This window comes from Corapipo altera, unplaced genomic scaffold, assembly GCF_003945725.1.
Source record: "Corapipo altera isolate COAL_440 unplaced genomic scaffold, ASM394572v1 52, whole genome shotgun sequence".
In the NCBI taxonomy this organism is placed as follows: domain Eukaryota; kingdom Metazoa; phylum Chordata; class Aves; order Passeriformes; family Pipridae; genus Corapipo; species Corapipo altera.
The window spans coordinates 3327303-3348540 of NW_020884930.1; the positions used below are offsets into that span (position 1 = coordinate 3327303).

The 21238-nt window shown below is 36.5% G+C and overlaps 1 protein-coding gene across 3 annotated transcripts in view; it reads left to right on the plus strand.

Moving 5' to 3' along the window:
* The first annotated feature begins 4044 nt into the window (after positions 1-4044).
* SLC26A7 (solute carrier family 26 member 7) overlaps positions 4045-21238 on the plus strand; it is a 78867-nt gene continuing 61673 nt past the window's right edge. The window contains exons 1-2 of one of the 3 annotated variants that reach the window (XM_027659164.1): positions 4045-4093; positions 11951-12245. In XM_027659164.1, coding sequence (XP_027514965.1) covers positions 12053-12245 — 193 coding nt within the window. In that variant the 5' untranslated portion in view covers positions 4045-4093; positions 11951-12052. Of the gene's footprint in view, positions 4094-11691; positions 11822-11950; positions 12246-21238 lie in introns of those variants that run through there. The other 2 variants (XM_027659161.1, XM_027659162.1) reach the window with 2 other exon arrangements.

Sequence of the window (21238 nt, forward strand, 5' to 3'; positions counted from 1 at the left end):
ATGTTGTTAAAAAGACAAAACTGATTCAGGAAACATTCCTCAGTATGTAATTAGTCAGCAATTTCAGTGGGAGTCTCAGTCTGCTTGAATTTAGGGATGTGCTTAGTAAGCTTCTTCAATTAGTCCAAATTTACTTTTTTTTAAATAATTCTAGTATGTCTTCTACTCTTATAATAGATAATTGTAAGGCTTAAGAATAAGTAAGTCAAAGTTCCATAAACAGATGTAGATTTTTTTTCTGTAGCTTTTGTGTTTAGAATAAAAGATTGCTGGAATGCAAATGTTTCTGAAGACTTTTGGCCCTTTGATAGAACCAATGGGGACTTTGGCCTTTTCACTTTGAACAATGAGACCAGCTGAGAGATGGTGAACTTTTTTTTCACTGCTGTGCAAACTGTGAGCGATATCTCGGTACTGCTCCAAATATTCTGCCACCTTCCTGAATCTGAACATTTCAGTAAGAGGGTGTTTTAAAAGCACTTAATTCTATTTTGGCTTTTTGACAGAATAAAAATGTAAACATGACATACTAAAGTCATATCCCTATCACATTAAGAGGAAGTTAAGAAGGCTGTGGCAGGTGCCCAAATGTATGGAGGTGACAAAACCAGAGCTGGTTGGGGAACCATAGTTGTGCTTCCCCTTTAAGCATGTTTAGAAAGTGATATTTTTTGTACAATCAGATCGGACTTTCAAATAAAAGATCAGACTATTATCATAGCTGTCTAGTCTAAGATATACCATTAAGCATGATATAAAAGCCAGTTATTTAAAAAACATAAAGAGAGTTTATACACGTTGCACTCAACTAATTTATGTAATGTATGTAGTGCTTTTCCTTTGAGTAGGGGATAAATCAAAATCCATCAATGGATTTGAGAGGAGGAGGAGAAAAATATATTACTGAAGTTTACACAAGTGCTGTCACAGAGCAAATATTCATATGGACACTTGCACAAACCTTATCTCTGTAGGAAGAAATTCACACATACAGGTTAAACATTTAGAAACCTTCAGAAAAATATGGCAAATTCTGTAGAACATTAAAAATTCTCTATAATTTTATACAAAAAGTTATTCTGTCTAATACTAGTTTTGTTGTTAAATGTAGATGTTCTAATTCACACTGAAATGTCTGTCCTGTTTTCCTTTTTGAAAAGCAGTTTTAATTACAACATGATGTTGCGCAGTGTTTCCTGTTTGATGTTATATTGACATTGGTTTAAGTTGTTGACTTTTAAAATAACATACTTTACAAATAAATGTACAAAAAAGTAAGGCAACATCAAAGTGGTAGATATTAATTATAAATGTAGATAAAATAAGTCTTTGGTGTCAGACAGGAGTCTCATTTATCAGCCACTGGGATATAAGATGACTTGAGGCAGCAGAAGGTAAAAGAAGAGTAGGAAAATGAAGTCGTGGTGTGGTAAAGTGAGTACTGGCTCTAACAACTGCCCAAAACTTTGGGCTCCCAGTGTAGGTTCTTATTATTTCTTTGTAGTTCTTTGCAGTTTGTGTAAAGGATGGTCATCAGGCATCTCACTGCTTTACTTTCTGATGAACTGCTAATTAACATTCCCTCCTTCCATTTATGGATGGATAGAGAGTGTCTAAAATGGAAGAGAGGATCATGCACAGGGCTCTTCTGTCCATGGAGTCTGAAATGATAGCTGAATGTGACAAATTGATGTCAGTGAAATTGGTGCAGGTGAAATAAGTCTTGCTTCTCATTCAAAATGCTTAAGTAAGGACACCAGATTTCTTTGAAGTCTGCAAAAGTCTGAAAAATTTCTCTGAATTAATCAACGTTTCTTCCTCTCATTCTGGTAAATAAGTTTTCTGTAGAAATTGTCCCAAGATGTGTTTTGAAGCAAGAGTTTTTTGGTTTTGTGTTTTGTTTTGGTTTTTGTTTGCTTGGGGTTTTTTTGGTTGTTTTTGGGTTTTTTTGATTGGTGGGTTTTTTATTTGGTTGTTTTTTTGTTTGCTTGGTTTGATGTTTGGTTTTTTTCAATTACTGTATCTTGGAGAAATCTTCCCCTGTCTCCTTTGAAATCCTATTACAATTTCAGCTTTGGCAAAATTAACCCAAATTAATCATAGTTTGAAACAACAAATCTATGCTATTTATGCCTTATTTTATGTGCTGTTCTGCCCAAATATTACAAATTTCTGAATGAATGACTCATTTGAGGGAAGTAATTCCAAAATGGGAAAGTGTGAAACTGATCTGTAAACCCCAGTGAATAATTGTACCAGTGCATTTGAGCACATGGAACAGGTTTTAATGGGGTGGAAGGGAAATGCCTGTATGGAATATGGGAGTCAGAACATAGAAATCTTGTATAAGAGGAGAAAGAGATTTGTAAACCAGTGTAAGAGAAGACAAAGGTAACATAAGAGCTAAAAAGTCTAATTTTCAAAAGTAGCAACAGAAAAGGAAATATGAGGGGGAAAGGCAAAAAAATAATGGTTTGTGTCATTTGCAAAAATCAGGAACTAAACAAAACTAAACTGCTAAGCACCTGACTCAGCAAACTATCCAGCCACATGCTCAAGTGCATTTTCACTTAACAAAGCACTCCACAGTCAATTAAGCAATCGCTAGGGTCAGGAGAAATCTTCTCGTAACAGCTATGAGGAGGAATCTTTCTGTAACAACTTGAACTTTTTTCTTTTTTAATGTAGTAAAATGTAGGTTTCATGTCCTCATTGTTTAATTTATTGTTAATCCTATTGGATTACACAAAATGAGGCTAAGAAAATTATAAAGATTTTTATAATCTCTATGTAAATTTTAAATGCATATATAATGAAAAGCACAGTTTTCGTGACTACTTTCCAAAACGTATTTGAAAAATTTACATGAATCGCTGGTTTTCTGACATGGAAATACACCTTAAAAATACAGGTTTTAGAGCATTTAGGAAAGAGCATTGTCATGGAATGACCTGAATTGTCTGTACTCCCTCTCCATGACAAGGAAGGGTGGCAATTTCATAAGGTTTGGAGCTATCTAGGGCAAATATTGATTATTTGGGAAAACATTGATGTTCTGCAACAGTGGCTTGATAGCAGTGGTCTATTTATCTTGCTCCTATAAGCATGTTTCAAACAACCTTTTCAAACATGTTAAAAGTGTGAATTAATTAAAGTGCACACAATTCAGTCATGATGATGAATTAACCATTTCGTTTTTGTCAGTCATGGCCAAAAGTCTTATCCTTCCTCCATGCTCCCTCAAGCAGGACAGAACAGTGTGATCCAGTCATCTTTATCAGCTGTTCACCCTGTAGTTGGTGCCATTTTCATACTCTGTTTTGCGATGGAGGTAATTGCCTAGAACCCCAGGAAAGGGATCATGTTCACAGCCATAAGATGTTTACTGAGACTACCTGATTTACTATTATCTTATGTTAAATTGTCTAATCTAAGTAACAATTGATGATTAAGAAAGCTGCAGAACTACTGCCTTTTCTTCATCAATGATGTCATTAGCAATCACATCAGAAGAGAACAAGAGTATAACTTAATTAGGATGTGAGGCAGAGGTGTAAAGACAGAATGCTTTCAGAATGCATTTGAGGTCACCTAGAAAAGATTTTTTTGCTGTGAATATAGATCAGTAAGAATTAGGGCAAACTGTCCAAATCATATAGTCCAGGCCATGCAAGATTGTACAAAGAACAACTTTTTTATATAATCAATTCTATAAATGTATATAGTTGCATAAAATGTACATAGTTGCATAAAAATGTGCAAGTAGCAGCATTTAATTGGGTTGTCTTCTCAATTATTCTATAATTTTTATGCAAATTAAATTGGATTGTGACTTGGGAATTGGGGAAAATGGATCTGTATAGTGGGCACTTCGGATAAAACATGGACTCATCTAGATGGCATATTTCATTGAGCAAGCTCTCTTTTTTTTTTTTTTTTGGTATATTTTAATGGATTCTTAAGAACCTGGCATGCGAGTCACGGTGCTCTGAGTCATTGTACACAGATTGGGTTGATTTTGTTCCTACACTTTGGAAGAAATTTCTAAAGTAGCAGCAAGGTTCCTGATTTCAGAGCACTTGGCAAGTATACTGTGAGATTTAGTTTGAATTATTTCTAAACTTTTGAAATTTAGAAATGTTATTTTTTATAACCTATGGATGCACATATGAGGGAGTTTAAAAGACATTATTTCAAATTACTTTGTGTGTGTCTAGTCACTAAGTCCCAAGCAAGGATGAGACTTTTTATTGAAAGAAGCAAGATAGTTCAGCACAACTGTTTATTGTGTGAGTTTTCTGAGGTTAATGTCTTGTAGTAGCAAAGTTGTTTAGAAAACTCATGTTCTTATGCCTCTATATATCTTTCATGCTTTTTTCTGGAACTAGTAAAAGCTGATATTACAATTCAGATTATTATTAGCACAGATCTTTTTGTCTTCTGTCTAATTTGGCAGCGATGGATTTTCTGTGTACTTACTGATCATTATTAGTTAAGTTAGTTTGGCAAACAACAACTTTGGGGAGAAAAAGAAACTATTTTTTGTCTCAGGTTTGAAAAGTAACCCCTTTTAAATTCAGTATCCACTGGGCATTCTTCATGTGAAACTTTCTGTTAACTGTGCAGACTACAAAGTAGTAGTCTCCTAAAATACCTGTTCAGATATTTTGTATTAAAATTAGGAAAGAAAGGGCTGTGTGAATACATTAATGGTTCTAGATTTTATTTTTTTTTCAAGAACTGCTTTAGCTGTTCCACAGGCTGCATGGAATTTGATCTGCTGTGATCCTGGAATTCTGTCAGTTTGCTGTCTCTGCGGGCAGCAAGATATTACCTACCTTAATACTAAATTTTAATTATTACTCTTCATAGGCTTTCCTTTTCGAATGGCTGTATTTTCTGTCATATATTGTAAAATTTGTTATTACTGTGATTTATATTATGACAGCCTACAGATCTGGATTAATATGCTGCCTTTTAAATACACGGTTAACTTAGTTTCCTCAGTGAGGTAATTAAGTATCTGTTTCAGTTGGCTGAAATTAAGTTAGTGAGCGAAGTATATGGACACTGAAATTGCAGGTTTTTCTGATTAACACTTTCCTCGACTGATGTGTGTCTGTAAAATACTTATCAGTACCACAGTGCACTGTCAAAGTGGGTAGAAATAAGGCATTTTGAGGTTTTAAGGCTTTTACACGGAATAAAAGAAGTGGGATAAGATTATTATGGGATGCAAAAGAGGGGATTTTGTCTACTGAAGGGTCTGGAGGCAAGGTATTGCTGATTATTCACATAGCAGTAACTTCTCTTTGTAGAGTGTCAGAACAAAAAACATACTGTTGAAGAAAGGTTATGTAAATTGGGATAATCTGTGATTTAGTATTCATTCCTCTGCCATAAGATGATGTAACACTCAACAGAGAGGAATGCAGTGAGGAGGGTTAAGCACAAGAACAATTTGTCCCTTGAACTTGTGGAATCTCCATCCCTGGAGATTTGAAAAATATTCCTGAGCAAGGTTCTGAGCAACTTGATCTGGCTTTGAAGTTATCCATTCTTTGAGGAAGGTTTGGATGAGATGACCTTCAGAGGTCCCTTGCATCTTAAATTATTCTATGCCCCCGGGGTTAGCTGGAGATAAAGTTCTTCAGGAACGCTTATTTCATGATAGTTGTTCCCAAATAGTTCTCAAGTGTAAGAGTTCTGAAATCTGTTTTCAGTCCATTCTGTGACACTTAACCCTGTTTAGAAAGAAAAAAAATTAAGCTATTTTTTCTAATTTGAATGTAAATTTGAAGATAACCTTCAAACAGCTGCTAGAAACAATTCTAAAAGGAAATGAAAAATGTTTTTTTCTTTTCCAGATGTTTTGTAAGAGATGGAAACTATTGGTTTACTTATGCTCATTTTAGATATGCTAAAATTATCTAATATATCTTCCTAATAATTAATTTTTTTTTTTAAATTCGTTAATACCTGAATGGCAATTTAGTAGCAGACAGTTGTAAGGATCTCATCAGGAACAGAGTTTAAGAGGACGGTTGCATTATCAGATCTTTTTTTTTGCCTCATCTCCACTTCCATTTCTCATCATTAGATGACTTCAGTGAACACTGTGCCTGAGCATTAAGAGCTCCCATGGTTCAGTGTCTTGCTAATCTATTAGCTGACCTCCTGTCTTAAATTTTCAACCAGTAAACATATTTAGAATGTAATGAGTAAACCTTTTAATGATGCTACAGAAATTGATTTTCAACTAACTTCATTATTAAACTATGTAGTTAATATTATCCAGTTCAAAACCCATCATATCATGAGGCAGCATCAGATCTAGATGGTGCTCTTGGGCCCTGCAATAACCAAATGAAAATACCAAGCAAAGCCACTCGATGTCAGTGTTGCTTCACTGAGTTTTGCCAGGTACAGCATCACTAATGGTGCTCAAAAGCCCATTTACAGAGAATATGTTAAAGTCGAGCTCTAGCCATTTGAGCCAGGTCCAGCTTCTGTTATCACAGTCTTTTTCAGTGTGATGCTCCAAAGGGCCACAGCAGACCTCGATGATCAGGACAGTATCTACATTTGATACCGTACTGATGGAAGCCTTTTCAACCTAAGGCGACTGAAGGCCCACAGTAAGACCCTAAACCATCTTGTGCGGGAGCTGCTTTATGCTGATGACGACACCCTCGTCGCCCATGCAGAAGCAACTCTGCAGCGTTTAACATCCTACTTTGCAGATGGTGCTGAGTTCTTTGGGCTGAAGTCAGCTTAAAGAAGACAGAAGTTCTCCATCAACCTGCACCTCTGGAAGTCTTCCACCATCCCCATATCACCATTGGCCAATCAGAGCTCAAATCAGTCCAACAGTTTAATTACCTAGGTAGCCTCATCTCCTCGGATGGTAAGATTGACGTAGAGATAGACAACAGGTTACCAAAGGCATATAGTGCCTTCGGAAAGCTTCATAAAAGAGTTTGGCAAAATAAACACTTGAAGAAAAGTACCAAGATAAGTGTTTACAGAGCCATAGTGTTGTCTACTCTCTTATACGGATCCGAATCATGGGTCATCTACCGCCACCACCTGCGTCTCCTAGAACGCTTCCTCAACACTGTCTCCGTACAATCCTAAACATCCACTGGTCAGATTATGTGACCAATACATCTGTTCTAGAACAAGTAGCAGTCACAAGTATTGAGGCCATGTTACTGAGAACACAGCTGCGCTCGGCAGGACACATCTCAAGCATGAAGGACCACCACCTCCATAATATCCTGCTTTATGGTGAACTTGCCACTAGAAGAAGAGAGGAGCCCCGAAGAAAAGATTCAAGGACTCCCTGAAAAAACATCTCAGCCTTGGCCATATTGATCACCATAACTGGTCTACTCTGGCCTCAAACCGGGAGGCCTGGAGACACACCATCTATAACAATGCTGTTTCCTTTGAGAACACACGCAGGATCACTCTTGAGGAGAAAAGACAATGCAGAAAGAATCGTGCCTTGCAGAATATACCATCTAAGGAGTCTTTTTGCTGTGACTTTTGCAATCGGACATGCCTATCTCGTATTGGCCTCATCAGCCACCAGCGCACCTGTAACAAATGTGGATAGAGCCTTCCTTAATCTTTGTTCACAAAGCCTAACCATGAAAAATGAAAAGCTTCTGTTATGCCTGAATGCTCAGCTTTATCTTGTGATAATTCTGATTACTCAGAGGTGTTAGTGTGACCACAGTGCCTCCTAAACATCCTGTATGATGAAGAGATGGAGATTTTAGCTTAATCTGTTTTGTGAAGGGCAAGAATCATATCTGTTTCAATGTAGGTCCACTTGCAAGTATTTGATGATTGAAATCAGAAGTACTTTTAAAATTAGGTATTATTGAAAATAAATGCATTGCATCCAACTCTGGAAGATAAATTGGCAAGCTTCAGAGTTTGTGAATTATTTCTGGTTTTGATGTACTGGAATTTCAGAGGAGAAGTTATGTAAATATCAGTAAAAAATAATTTGCATACTGAAACGTATGCTTCTTTTGTGGTCTAGTGTTGTGATTTAACTGCAACCAAGTTTATGTAATACATGTGATTGATATTCTGTTTTTTTTACAAATTTTCAGATTTCAGGAATGCTTTTTTGAAGCTGTGGATTTTTATCACTGTTTTTGTGTTGCTCAATTTGTCAGCACTTGCTTATAATTCCAGTAGCTTATATATTATTCTTTTGTGCTGTGTTCTGTGATGTATGAACTGCTCAATTTGGTCTCTTTGAACTAGTTCTTCTCACCTCTTTTTTAAAATCTGACTTCCATTCCCATTCAGCATTGCTTTCTCACACGTACTTGGAATTTCTCATAGGATTTCTCTCGGAAATTTTACCATCTTTTCTAAAGGTGGTGACCTTTATGTGGCCAAGATTTTTACCTGTCTTTTTTCTTAAGTCTTTCATCTAGTATCCTCTTAATCCTTTAACCATTCTTATCCGTATTTGACAGAACTATAGCAGTATCAAAACTAAGTTCATAGAAATTGTTGGTCAGGATAGAGGACAAGGATGAATGCAAATTAGTTTCCCCACTTTAAAAAAGATGAGGAAAGCTCAATCATTATATATTCAATATATATTCAGATCAAAATCTTATATATATTTTGCCAGTAGCCAGCCAGAAAAGTATTTGCTTTTGATTAATGTTAGCATGCACTTTCCTTTATCCAGTGATGGTAAATGGGAGAACATGAGGAAGCTGAGTTTCATGCAGTGCATGCACTTGGGGATCAAATGATACACATCAGCAGGAATACAGCTTTAGTTAGTCAGCACTACATTAACATTGGATATTTACAGATATTTAGTTATATGATCTGTCTGCCTGAGAAAACTTGCAAAGAGCAAGTCATACCACAGAATCACAGAATAAGTAGGGTTGGAAGGGACCACAGTGGGTCATCTGGTCCAACGTCCCTGCTTAAGCAGGTTATCCTAGAGCACGTTGCACAGAATTGTGTCCAGACAGTTCTTGAATATCTCCAGGAAGGGAGACTCCACAACCTCTCTGGGCAATCTGTTCAGTTATTTCCATCATGGCATCCATGCCTGTCCTAGGTGTGAATAACTTCATTTAACTTCTATGAGCATATTTAAACATAAGTATAGTTTTTGAACTTTCCTGCCAGTTTATGTGAAGTCTAAAAGCAGCTCGTATGCAAGAGCCCAATGATTCCTACAGAATCTGTTTCCATATGAAGTGGGGATTAGGGCTTCTCTGTCAGAGTTTACCAGGAATTTTTCCTTTTGAGGTCTAGGTTGGAGTAAAATGTTTAGTTTGGGTTTTTTTTTAAATCCCTTGAGGCTAAAGCTAGAGAATCAAACTTCCTATCTTCACATATCCACCATGTATGCAAACATCCCATATATGCAAATATTAGAGAAGCTGATGAAAATGACCCCCACAGGGGTTACTCCGTTTTTTTAGAACCTGTTACAAATCAGGTTTTAAAAGCCCACCAGATCTGATCTATGGTGCAATAAATTTCTCCTTTTATATACTATCTGTATTCTAATTTTTTACTATCGGTAATTATCTTTTTAACATTGCACATAAATACATTACTAGAACTATACTTTTGTGCATTTCCAGAAAAAAAAAAATAAAAAAAATATTTAATCACTTGAAAAAAGGCTTTACTTATATAGGAGCATCAAAAAGCTAATTGTGAAACATCTAACATTACAACGAGTACACTGACTTAGATGTGTAAAATCAAAGGTTCCTCATGTTTACCCTTTGCTGTTCTAGAAAACTGAGTTCTATATACCTGTTCCAGAGCAGAAGAGGGTCTCATAGTCATGACAGCTCAGGAACATTGTGACAAAGTTCAAACTATGAAGTGTGTATAGTTTGGGAGTGTATAGATTACAGGTTTGTAGCTAATGAAAACCAGTAAATGAGAAAAAGTTTAAATATCACGTGTGTGGTACAATATGTGTTTCAGTTACGATACTGATGTGTTTTAGGAAAGTGATTTTTTTTAATGTTTCTTTAAGATTCAAATATTGGAATACTGTGTAATGAGGTATAGGTCTGTCTTCTCTTAAAAATTTTGAGTTCTTTGGGGGTTTGTAAATTAAGTGTTGCCTTGTGTTATTGCTAACTAAGAGTACTTTATTAATTTCAGAGTTACAAGGAACAGTGTTTTTCAATAGTGATGATATTATCAACTTCAGATTTATTGATAATGCAGTTTTTTTACTTATCAAAATCATTGTTGGAGTAAAAAAGTTTCCACACAAACTCCACATCTGTTGTAAGATGTTTATACTTATGCATGCACACACCCATAGAGAGATATCATCCCTTGTTGTTGGTGAGGGACAAAAGTCTGTTGATATTGCTAATCCTAGGAGTTCAGGTGCTAATCTGGGATTGATGAAAACTGTTCAGATTTACTGACTGTGCAACTATGAGGTGGGAAAATCTCAATTACAGACTTTTCCAAAAAGCTTCAGCATTTTGATGCAAGAAGTTTTAAGAAGGAACTCTATGTTCTTGTGTGTTTAGTGATGATTCTTTGGTTTTCTTATGGGTTTTTTGTTTGGGTTTTTTTCCTGTTTCAGAATATTCAGGACTTCTAGCAAACCACGATTTAAACAAACAAACAAAAACCTCCTAGTTTCTTTTACACAAGTACCTATATTTGAGTACATTTTTACACATATCTATGTGTAGAAATGTATTTTGATTTTTATTTCCTAGTAAATACTATTATAGTTAGATGTACTGAACATTTAATCAAAACTAAGCGATACCTGACTGCTGAGTAACTCTCACTCCACTCAGAAAGATTCCTGTCCACTTCTGACCACTGAAAGTAGGTAAAGATCTGTTTTGTTAAACACTTGGTATACCTTGATTATTAAGTCCTTGAACTGCAATTTCAAATTAAAAGCAGGGGGTCACATACACAGAAAACCAAAACCACAAGCCATATGATGGATCTTGCATTTTAGCTTAAATCTCTTTGCTATTGAGAAACACAGATAACTGAGAGGAAAGCCCACTGTGTCCTTGCTTCGTATCAGACGGTATTTAAATGTTTTAACATTTAAAGTTCTTCCACTCTCTTATCACTTTGCATCTGAGCACCTTGTATCGCACACAAGGTATGACGTTATTACAAGAACAGAAGTTTCTTGGTGAACTATCTTTGCTGAGAGAGCCTTTGCTGAATGGACAACCAAAAGTAGAAAGGAGTAGCTTTAAAGAAGAATGATTGTCACAAATGCTTTTGGCACGTCCCATGTGAAGCTGATAGTTTGCAGTCCTTCACTGCACTTTGAGCTTGCTACTCTTCAGTCTGAGTCTTCAGCCTACAGAGAGACTCTGTATATATTTTCATAAGGACTTATTGCTACCTGATGTTCTGCATTTACTACATAATCAAGCTTTTTACTGTCTTTTAAAAGACAAAATGTTGATGGAGTAAGACAAGTTTTCTATTATGAGCTTTACTGAGGACTTAATGCCTTCTACCTATGGCCCGAAAAACTGCCCCCCCCCCCGCCCCGGGAGAGTCAAGGCTGCTCTCCCGGGCTTGGCAGGGAGATGCCGAGTTCACTGGGCACTTCCCGCTCAGATTAGCATAGCCCAGCCTATATTGCACACACTCCCAGTAATACCTCGTTTTGCCACTGGAATGAGGCCAAAAGCACAAGCGTTACAGGGATATAAAGCAGGAGGTTACTGGAAAAAATCACAAACTAACGTGAGATGAGACCAAATTTTTGCAAAAAGCAGAAAATGTGATCTTTGCTGTGAACGGTTCTTGCATTTCATGTAGCTGTTTATATTATTGAAGCTTTTAATAAGCATTTTCATTGAGTATAGTTACAGAACAGCTGCAGAAATCTTAAGTGCTTCTGTTCATTTTTTTTTCTCTGCAGTTTTGGAACTGAAAAATCTCAGAAGAAAACTGGAGACTGACACAGATCAGGGTCACTCCTCAACTGTGCACTCTTCCGAGGCACTGCTTTTGTGAGGTGGGAATGATGACAGGCACAAAAAGGAAAAGAAGCACAGTCTGGAGGAAAATCCAGGCTGTTCGCTTTGAAGATATCAAAGCCTGGTGTATGAGAAGGCTGCCCATCTTGGAATGGGTGCCCGTCTACAACTGGAAAGAAAGTTTGGTTCCTGATACAGTTTCTGGGATGATGCTAGCAATCCAACAGGTGACTCAAGGTACAGCTAACTCATTTCAGATTAATATTTAACATTATTTGACTGAATTAGTCTGGTCTTCCTTTTCATTTCTTTTTTATTTTGTCTTTCCTGTTTTATATTATTATAAAGCTTTGGTTAAAACAAAGTCATGCTTACAATATAAGGAAAAATGTATAGTCTTAACTCTTAATGTGTATATAGTGGATGTGCAAATGTGGACAGAAATGCATCGTGTTATTGTAGTTGATTTCTGTGGAACTTTACTGTGTATCCCATTCCTCTGACAATTTTTCAAAGACTTAATATAACAGATAAGAGAGCAGTAACTCAATTCACACAGAATATGGTTATATGCAATGGTTTGTCAGTTAAGTGACCACCTTTTTCTCTATTTCATATGGAAAACAAAATATATCTGAATGATAATTGCACTAGAAGATATGCTATTCTGAAAAAAAAAATTGCATGATACTATTACCTGTGAAAGTCCAAAACACAGCAGGAAAAATGAACAACTTTCTGGGCATAAAGGGTGCTCCTGCCAGAGACATTACCCATGGAGAAGGTTTGCTGGCATCTGTGGTTTGTGTGTGGATTTAATGCTGTATTGCATTACCTACCACATCTCTTGTCAAGCAGCAACACAAAGTAGGGGTGGAGCTAGACTACATTTGGCAGCTTAAAAAAAATTAAAAACAGTGAAGGAAAAGGAAAAACTCCCCAAACTAAAAGCTTGCACAATGACCTGCAGAAACCTTAAGGCCCAGTAATCTTGGTTAATAAAGTAATTGCTACTTGGAAACAAAGGCTTTTGTCAGTTTTTGATGTGTCTTTTATAGTGCCACCTTCTTATGGCAATATCTTATATTTGTCTTAGGCAAATTATAGCTTCTTATCTGCCTCAGATGTACTTTAACTCTTTCCTTTATGTAAATGACATACATTGTTTCTGAACAGTCTTCCATATTAGCTATGCTTAACTGTCATTCATGTTGTTAAATTATAAAGGCTCCTTTAATTGAATTATGCTGGAGCTGGAAACAACTGATTTGTCTAAGTATTTGTTCTTTTAAAGTAATTAGGAACAGCTGCATTGGCTTGATTTAACTTTAAGAACCTTCGTACCATAACACTGCAAAGTATCTAATTTCCCCTGTATGTATGTATACAACAATTGTAATTAAAATGCTGCTAATAACAGTATGTTGAAATTCATCAAAAATGCGGAAGAGCAAACAAGTTAAACAAAAAAGTTAAACAGCATTTCTGCACTGCTGGCAGTTTTAGCCAGGATTTTCTTGTTTGACTCTTGTACCAAGAAGTTGTAACAGATAAATTTACGGAGATCCAGTGAAGACAGAAAATAATAGTTTGTGCTCTCCAGATTATTTTTAAGTACTCTAGAAATAACTTTATCCTTATGTACTACAAAAGCAGTACATTGACAACCTTCCTTCCTGTTTTTCCTTTCTCTGCTTGCTGCTTGTCAAGATTTTGGAATGATTTTAGGGAACGAAATAGGAAGAGAGCTAGATATAAAAGCATTTTATCATGTTCGTGGTGCTTTAATTTGAACACAACTTATTAATTTGGACCATTAGCTCCTTCCCTAGTGTCGTAAGCATTCCAGTTATACTTTCACAGAGAGGCTTATAGATGAAAAAAGTCCCATTTTTTATATAGCACAGAGTGAAAAAATCTCAAATTTTGAGAGGTCCTATTGTGACTCTTCCACCCACAAGATAAACCAAGAAATTTTGTAATTAAATGAAAGGTAGAAATTCTAATAAAAGTAGAAAAAAAAGGTAACCTGCGATAATTGACTTGTAGAGCACAGTATCATTTGGTGTTGCAGCAACAGGTTTAAGCAAATTCAAATACATTAAAATAAACTAGAGTTATGGAAGTATATGGAAAAAATGTACAACTGTATTCACATGTAACAGTTTTCTGAGTGAAAAGAAGGACAGAGAGTAGTCCAGTAGCTCAAGGATAATTAAGAAAGGCCTTCCAACTGATCTGAGTTTTTCATAATTTCCTACTGTGTGGTTTCTTACTCATCTGGCATTGGCCATATTCAGACTATTCAAGTTGGCAGCTGCTCTGATCTGTAATGTGTCTGTGTTCCAGCATCTAATCTAAATTTTAGACAAAATTGCTGGCTTCCCTTTGTAAAGTAATGAAGGAAAGATGAAAGTCACTGTCCTTACTGTATCATAGTGAAAGCAACAAAGATAATGCTTATCACTCTTCCTTGCAACATTTTCAGAAATTGCTTCTGGAGAATTCATATGTAGCAGTAGTTTTTGGTGTCTGCCTCATAAGTGAGAAAAACAAAAGAGCAAATTAATAGAAATATCAGTAATCAATGTATACAGATAATTATTGCTTCAAAAAAGTCTTTGATAAAGGTATAGGATAGTTCAGAATAGCTATTCTATGACATCTTTTATTTTGGATAAAGTTTGAAAGAGCTACTAAAATTCATTTGTGATTTTGCAGTGTCAAAATTATTGTTTTCTAAGTATGACTTAAGCCTTCAAACTTCTGTAAGATACCTTCAAGTTAGCTACTTGAAAATTGAAACACTTGAGCTCACATATCAGTTTATATTTAAAAATCTTCCATCATGACACGCACGAACTAGAACTATGTCGCGTGGTAACAGAGTCTAGGAATGATGTAAGAAAGGAATGCCACCTGAGTGTTTAATTGTCTTTACTTCCATGTACAATGTGGAAGAAATAGATCTTCAGAAGATAAGGCGTTACCTTGCCTAACACTGAACTAAGGTGATACCTGTAGGGAGATGGGAAGGAAAGGTATGGGATCATCACGATGTGCTGCTTGGCATTTGTGATGAAAGAGTCTTTGCTGAAACCAAGCAGTCATTCTTCAAGTCTTCCTATAGTTGTTTCATTGTCAGTTAAAAATGCCAAAAAAATATTAATTCATGAGTCCCAAAATTCACTGCTGAACTCTTATGTCCTGTTTAGGTATTGAGATAATACTTGTATTGTCTCTGCGTATGTCCTCTAATTTTAGAGTACTTGATTTAATTCCACAGAATATAGAGAAAGAAGTGTCAAATATAATTATGTTTCTAAAAATGTTATAAAAATATCCAGTAGGAACAAGAACCTACAAGTTCTAACAAAAAAAAAGCTCTTTCAAAAACACCAATTACTGGAAAGATTCAGTTGGACTTTCACAGTCTCAAACTGCAAAGTCAGTCAGCCACAAGTCAAAACCAGTAAAGGAAATCAGGCTTCATCAGTTACAGATATTTAATATTAGTTCCAACTATAATTTAATAATACAGAGGTCAAGATCTTATTTTTCAGCCATAGAATCCTTAATCATCCTCTGATACCTAACATTGAAGAAATAACCTTTGAATCTAAAATAGACATTGTCATCTAGTCGAGAAGTTTGCTCTATATTTTCACAGGCACCTAAGAAATTTGAGCTTTTATGTTTTGGTAATCACTACTTAATTTGTCTCATATTTTTTCTCAAAAACTTGTTAATGATAGACTAGAGCAAGATATCTCTAACTTAGCAAAATAGATTTATTAATTTTAATTAATTTTCTTGTTGGACTAGCATTCATCTCTCTCTTCCCTTTCCTTTTAAAACTTATTAATACCCCATCAACAGTCATTCTATAAAGATTTTGCTTTCCATTTCATTCTTTATTCCTCTCCCTTGGAAACAAATTCAATTGCTAGGTCCATGTAGATGCCTCATAAGTGCCTAATATTTTTTTTTCCTTTCCAAACTGAAATTGTGCTAATAGAACAAAGGGTCTGCAGTGCAGGTGATATGGTTTGAAGCTGGCTCCCTGCCAAGTCTCCAAACCTTACCACCAGAAGTCTTTCTCCCCCCCAAACCTCAGGGAGAAGAGGGAGAAAAAAAACCAACCAGCTAAGAAAACCCAAAACGAGAGAGACAGCTAAAGTGATATATATAAATATATTTACACTTATATTACAATTGAAATATATACAATTTAAAATATATACAATTTTCACAAGGGAAGGGGAAGGGGGAAGGGAAAGGGAACAAAAACCAAAATAAAATATATATATATCTCCCAATCCGTAGCCCGAGATCTAGTAACTAAAGAGTTAGCAAAGAAATTATATCACCACTCTCCTTGGGACAACTGAGAGTTGCTCCGGGACGATCGCCGGCAACCTCCGCCTCCAGAGGTCGACAAGGCCTTACCAGGCCTCGCTCCCCAACACGGCAGACTCAACAGCAGGGAACCTGCACCTCCAAGCCGCCGGAAGGAAAGAGGGCGAAAGCCTCTCCTCCTTTCTTCTTATAATCTGGTTTACGTAAAAATCGTAGGGAATACTGGGTAAATCTGGACCCTTCCTTGGTTACAAACTGGTCACCAAGGAAGGCCTAGCCCAAACCACCACAGCAGGTAACTAGTTCTCTGCAATCTGCTTTTGTGTTCATTACTATACAATGAAGATCTGGTTAATAAGAGTTAGTGAACATTAAGCTACTAGAGAGCATCCAAAGAAGGGCAAGGAAGATGGACCTTAAGGGGAAGCCGTATGAGGAGCGGCTGGAGTCACTTGGTCTGTTTAGCCTGCGGAGGAGGAGACTGAGAGGACACCTCATTGTGGTCTTCAACATCCTCATGAGGTGAAGTGGAAGAGTAAGTACTGATCTTTTCACTCTTGTGACCAGTGACAGGACTCAAAGCAATGGCATGAAGCTGAGCCAGGGGAGGTTTTGGTTGGATATGAGGAAAAAGGTTTTTCACCCAGAGAGTGGTTGAGCACTGGAACAGCATCCCCAGGGAAGTGGTCACAGTACCAAGCCTGCCTGAGTTCAAGAAATATTTGGACAGCACTCTCAGGCACATGGTGTGATTCTTGGGGATGGTTCTGTGCGGAGCTAAGGGTTGGACTTGATGATCCTTATGGGTCCCTTAAAACTCAGTGTATTCTATGATTCTCTGCTTGTGAGAGATGGTGAATGAGAGCCTTTACATCACTTTTTTTTTTCGTTCACTTATTAAACTTGACTGAGAAGTTTTCTCACTTTTGCTTTTCTGATTCTCTCCACCATCCTTTGAGGAGGAGCGAGTGAGTGGCTGGGTGGGTACTTCACTGCTGTCTAGAATCACCCCTTCACAAATATGATTCATGCAACTGAATCTAATCATCTGCTTTATCTAATCATCTGATTAGATAAATAGGATTTCCTTTGAATGTAACAAGGGATTGCCTCAGGTGTAGACACTGATGAGTCAGGCATCAAAGTTTAGGTGAGATGTGCCTCAGCCATTATATCTTTAACATTGTGGGTAATAAACAGTTCATGTTCAACATGGTTAGAGACAGCTCTTAATGTTTTCTTTTCTGTAATTTATTCATTTACTTGTCACAACAACACCAGAATTATTTGTGGCTTTTTCATGTGACATGAACACCCCACACTTATACGAGAAGAATACTTTGATCAAGCTGCGTCTGAATTTTTCTCGATTTTCTTAGAGGATAATTTCAAAATGCATTATGATGCAGTCTTTCCACCTTGTTAAATTTCATAAAACTGTCATCATGTTTTTTTCTATAGCCTTTGGAACATGTACTATAGTCCCATCATATCTTTTCTGAGTGCAGCTGCTTAGCTCATTTTCACAGTGGTAACTTTTGTTGCACCAAGCAAATTATTCATCTTTATTTTCAAGGCCTTTCATAGGTGACCCTTCCTGACATTATTTATTTATCACCAAGGTCTTGATTCATGCCTCATTAAACCATTTTGTTACCCTACTTCACCTAATCTTGTCTTTTCAAAGAAATAACTTTGTGCTGTTGCCGTGGGATTTAGGTGCTGAAAAAATCTCCGGAGCAGTTAATTAAGGGTGAGATAAGAAAGGGTTTATTTGCCAAGGCAGAAGATGTTACAAGACGCGCGCCCCTGTGCCCGAGAGGTTACATTTTATAATACCATTCATCCAATCCCAGATGTGTCCACCCCGTGGCCTTTACTCTGGACCACCCTGGGGTCCACCCCCTTAAAATGGGTCTGGGGTGTATTTCGGGACCACCTACTTCATCACCTTCATCATCATCAGAGCATAAAGGGTACATAGTTACCTAATTCTTGACCGTATTCTGTGGTTTAGGCCCAGATATGCTGTTCTGTCAACTGTCTAGGCCTTGCCTTGACAAAAGACTAAACATTTCTATTAGATTCAGGAGTAGGGCTGATATAGGGAGCATAGAATGGGGTAAGAGGGTTAAGGAATGTGTAAACAAGGGTGCTACAAGGAAAGGGAAAGGGACAAGGGACAAAGAAGGGAAGGGTTTCTGCTTTTAAAACCTACTTCCACTACTTATAAAACTTACAAGTCTTACAAGTATTAGAAAAATAAAAAAAACCATTAGGGGCTTAAGGCATCAGTGCCTTCTCTCAGGATTTAAATTACAGAATGTGTGTTGGTTGGTACATCACACCTCAGTATTTGCTTTTGGATTGCTATTTAGAATGTGTTTCTTTGTGGTTTGTTTGTTTGTTTTGCTGTTTGTTTTTTTTGCGTGGGTAGAACTATGAATACTATCCACAAAGACTGGCATCTAGAAACCAAGTAGCTAGTACTGCGACCCATCTGTAAGCTTCCCTGAATGTAAGAAAAGTAAAGCTGAGTTTACCTAAAAAAGTGTATAAAATGGACTCTCTATTGTACAACTGAGTTCATCACAAGAGGAATTATTCCCCAAGTTGTTCTTCTTGAAAATGCATTTTAGTGTACATAATTTATTTATGTTCTCTATATAGGTAGGGGACACACAAATGTGTCTGAAGTATCTTGGTTAGGGCCTACTGTGAAAATTAAGGGCTCTGCTTAACACCTGAAGTTGCCTTACTCTTTCTGGATGTAAATTCCTAATGTAGGTACCTAACGTCAGAAAATGTCAACCCTGCCCTCTAAACTTCTTCCAAAATTGTGCTTGAGGGTCTGATAGTTATAATCCTCCTCTACAAGCCATTAATGACCAGAGAGACTCCTGCTTAGACAAATATATGACTTAATTTCTTTTTTGGTCATTTTGTGAGTGACGGTAATGCTTGTACCCTCCACTTTTCATTATAGCAACTTAGAGCTCTTTACACTGTCCAGTAACAGAAAACGTATATGGGACAATGAGGGAAATAAGACACACAAAATTACTTTTGCTTCAAACAGAGAAATGACTCATGCAATGCTGCACTGAAAATTTATGGTGCAAAGAATTCAGGTTTCAATTGTTTGCTACTAATATGACTGTCCAACATTGCAACTGAGTTAGACCTTTTCCAAAAAAACCTGAACCCACAAATGTTTTTTCAGCCTTAAAAAAAAAAAAAGAGTGTTACAAAGCTGTGAAAAAACCAAAAACCTGATACTTTCTGTTTAAGTATTTGGTCTGAACTGAAGCCTCAGCACAAAATTAGAACTTTGACTCAGTTTTCCTGAAGGACGATGACTTTGCCCATGTGGGAAATGGTCAAGAATGAGGATATGTAACTGAGATTAAACACAGAAAATGTAACTCATTCAAATTGAAGGCTGAGATGGGTAATCATCATCTCAGAATTCTGAAAAATTAGGTAAGTGACATTGCAGATATGGTAACAATTACCCTAGATGATTCTGTCAAATTTGAAATTATATTCTATGATTGATAGTGAGTTTAGTGTATCCCAGTTACAGGTCTGTATTGCAGATGAGGAACTGGACCAGATGCAAGCAATAGAGGTGTATTTCCCTTTAGTGGTAATAATAATAATGAAATAATATTTACATTTTATATCCTTTAGAGCACTAAAGGATACCAGACTGATTGATTCTACTATGAAATTCTGTAGCAAGGCTCTGGGACATCTGGTGGGTTCTACTTCAGATTTATGTATGCATTCTAAAGATGAAACTGCTGCTGTTCTCAGTTATGAGTAGTTTCAATGATCTTTTGGAAAATAATTAACCTATTTGAAAAAAAAGAGTTGCTATGTGAGTTAGGAGCTGCAAAGAAGCTGATGACCACTGGTAGTACTGTCCATTATCTGAAATATAGTGTGTAATTTTCATTACCTCTGTTCATAGAAGATGATCAGTAGAAGAAAAGGCTAGGAGAAGGATCAGGAAAACAGAGATTATATTTGGGAGAAGACTTAAAAGGCTCAGATAGGTTAATTAAAACCTGAGAAGGTTTCTTCTTAATCAGGAAAGGCTTTTAAAGTAAAACGCAGTTGCAGCACATGGAGAAATGAAAATAAAGTAGCATGACTATGTTTAGACTTAAAATTGGAAGCAGTTCTAGAAATATTCCATTTAAATATTGGAATAAGAAGATGGATCTCCTTATCGCATAATTCCATCCATAGAACTGCTAAATTACATGTTTGGCTATCCTAAGGGGGAACAGAACACAGGGCACAGGGGGATTCTTTCACAAGTTTGTGTTCCCTTTCAGTGTCTGCTGCTATTCAAAAAAATTGTGAAGTTTTGAACTGGGGTGTATCCGCCAAAAAGTTAAGACAAATGCGTGGATTTTTTAAAACTAAACTAATGTCACTGTATTTCTGGATTCAATCTTTTCTTGTGAAGTTTCTGGTATTAGGCTGCATTAATAAACATTAATAAACATGATGCTGTTTGTTTTGAAATAAAGATCTGTCCATGTCTGTGCATACTCAAAAACTCAAAAGATTTGGACTTTCAAATTTATCAGATTTTCAGTTATGTCAGCATTTGTAGTTTTAAAAAATATCTTTTCTTTTTTGTAGTCAACTATGATGTGATATACTTCATATAGAATTTGTATGGAGTGCTATACATTTGCTACCTTTCCTATGACCTATCATGAACAAGAAATGCTTTGGCTCAAGTGGGTTTTGGTGGGCTGTTTTTTTGGAGGGTGGAGGGCCCTTGAGATATATTTCCTTTAAAAGTTAAATATGTAGATGGCATCTGATGAAATCAGTATTGTTATTCCTGC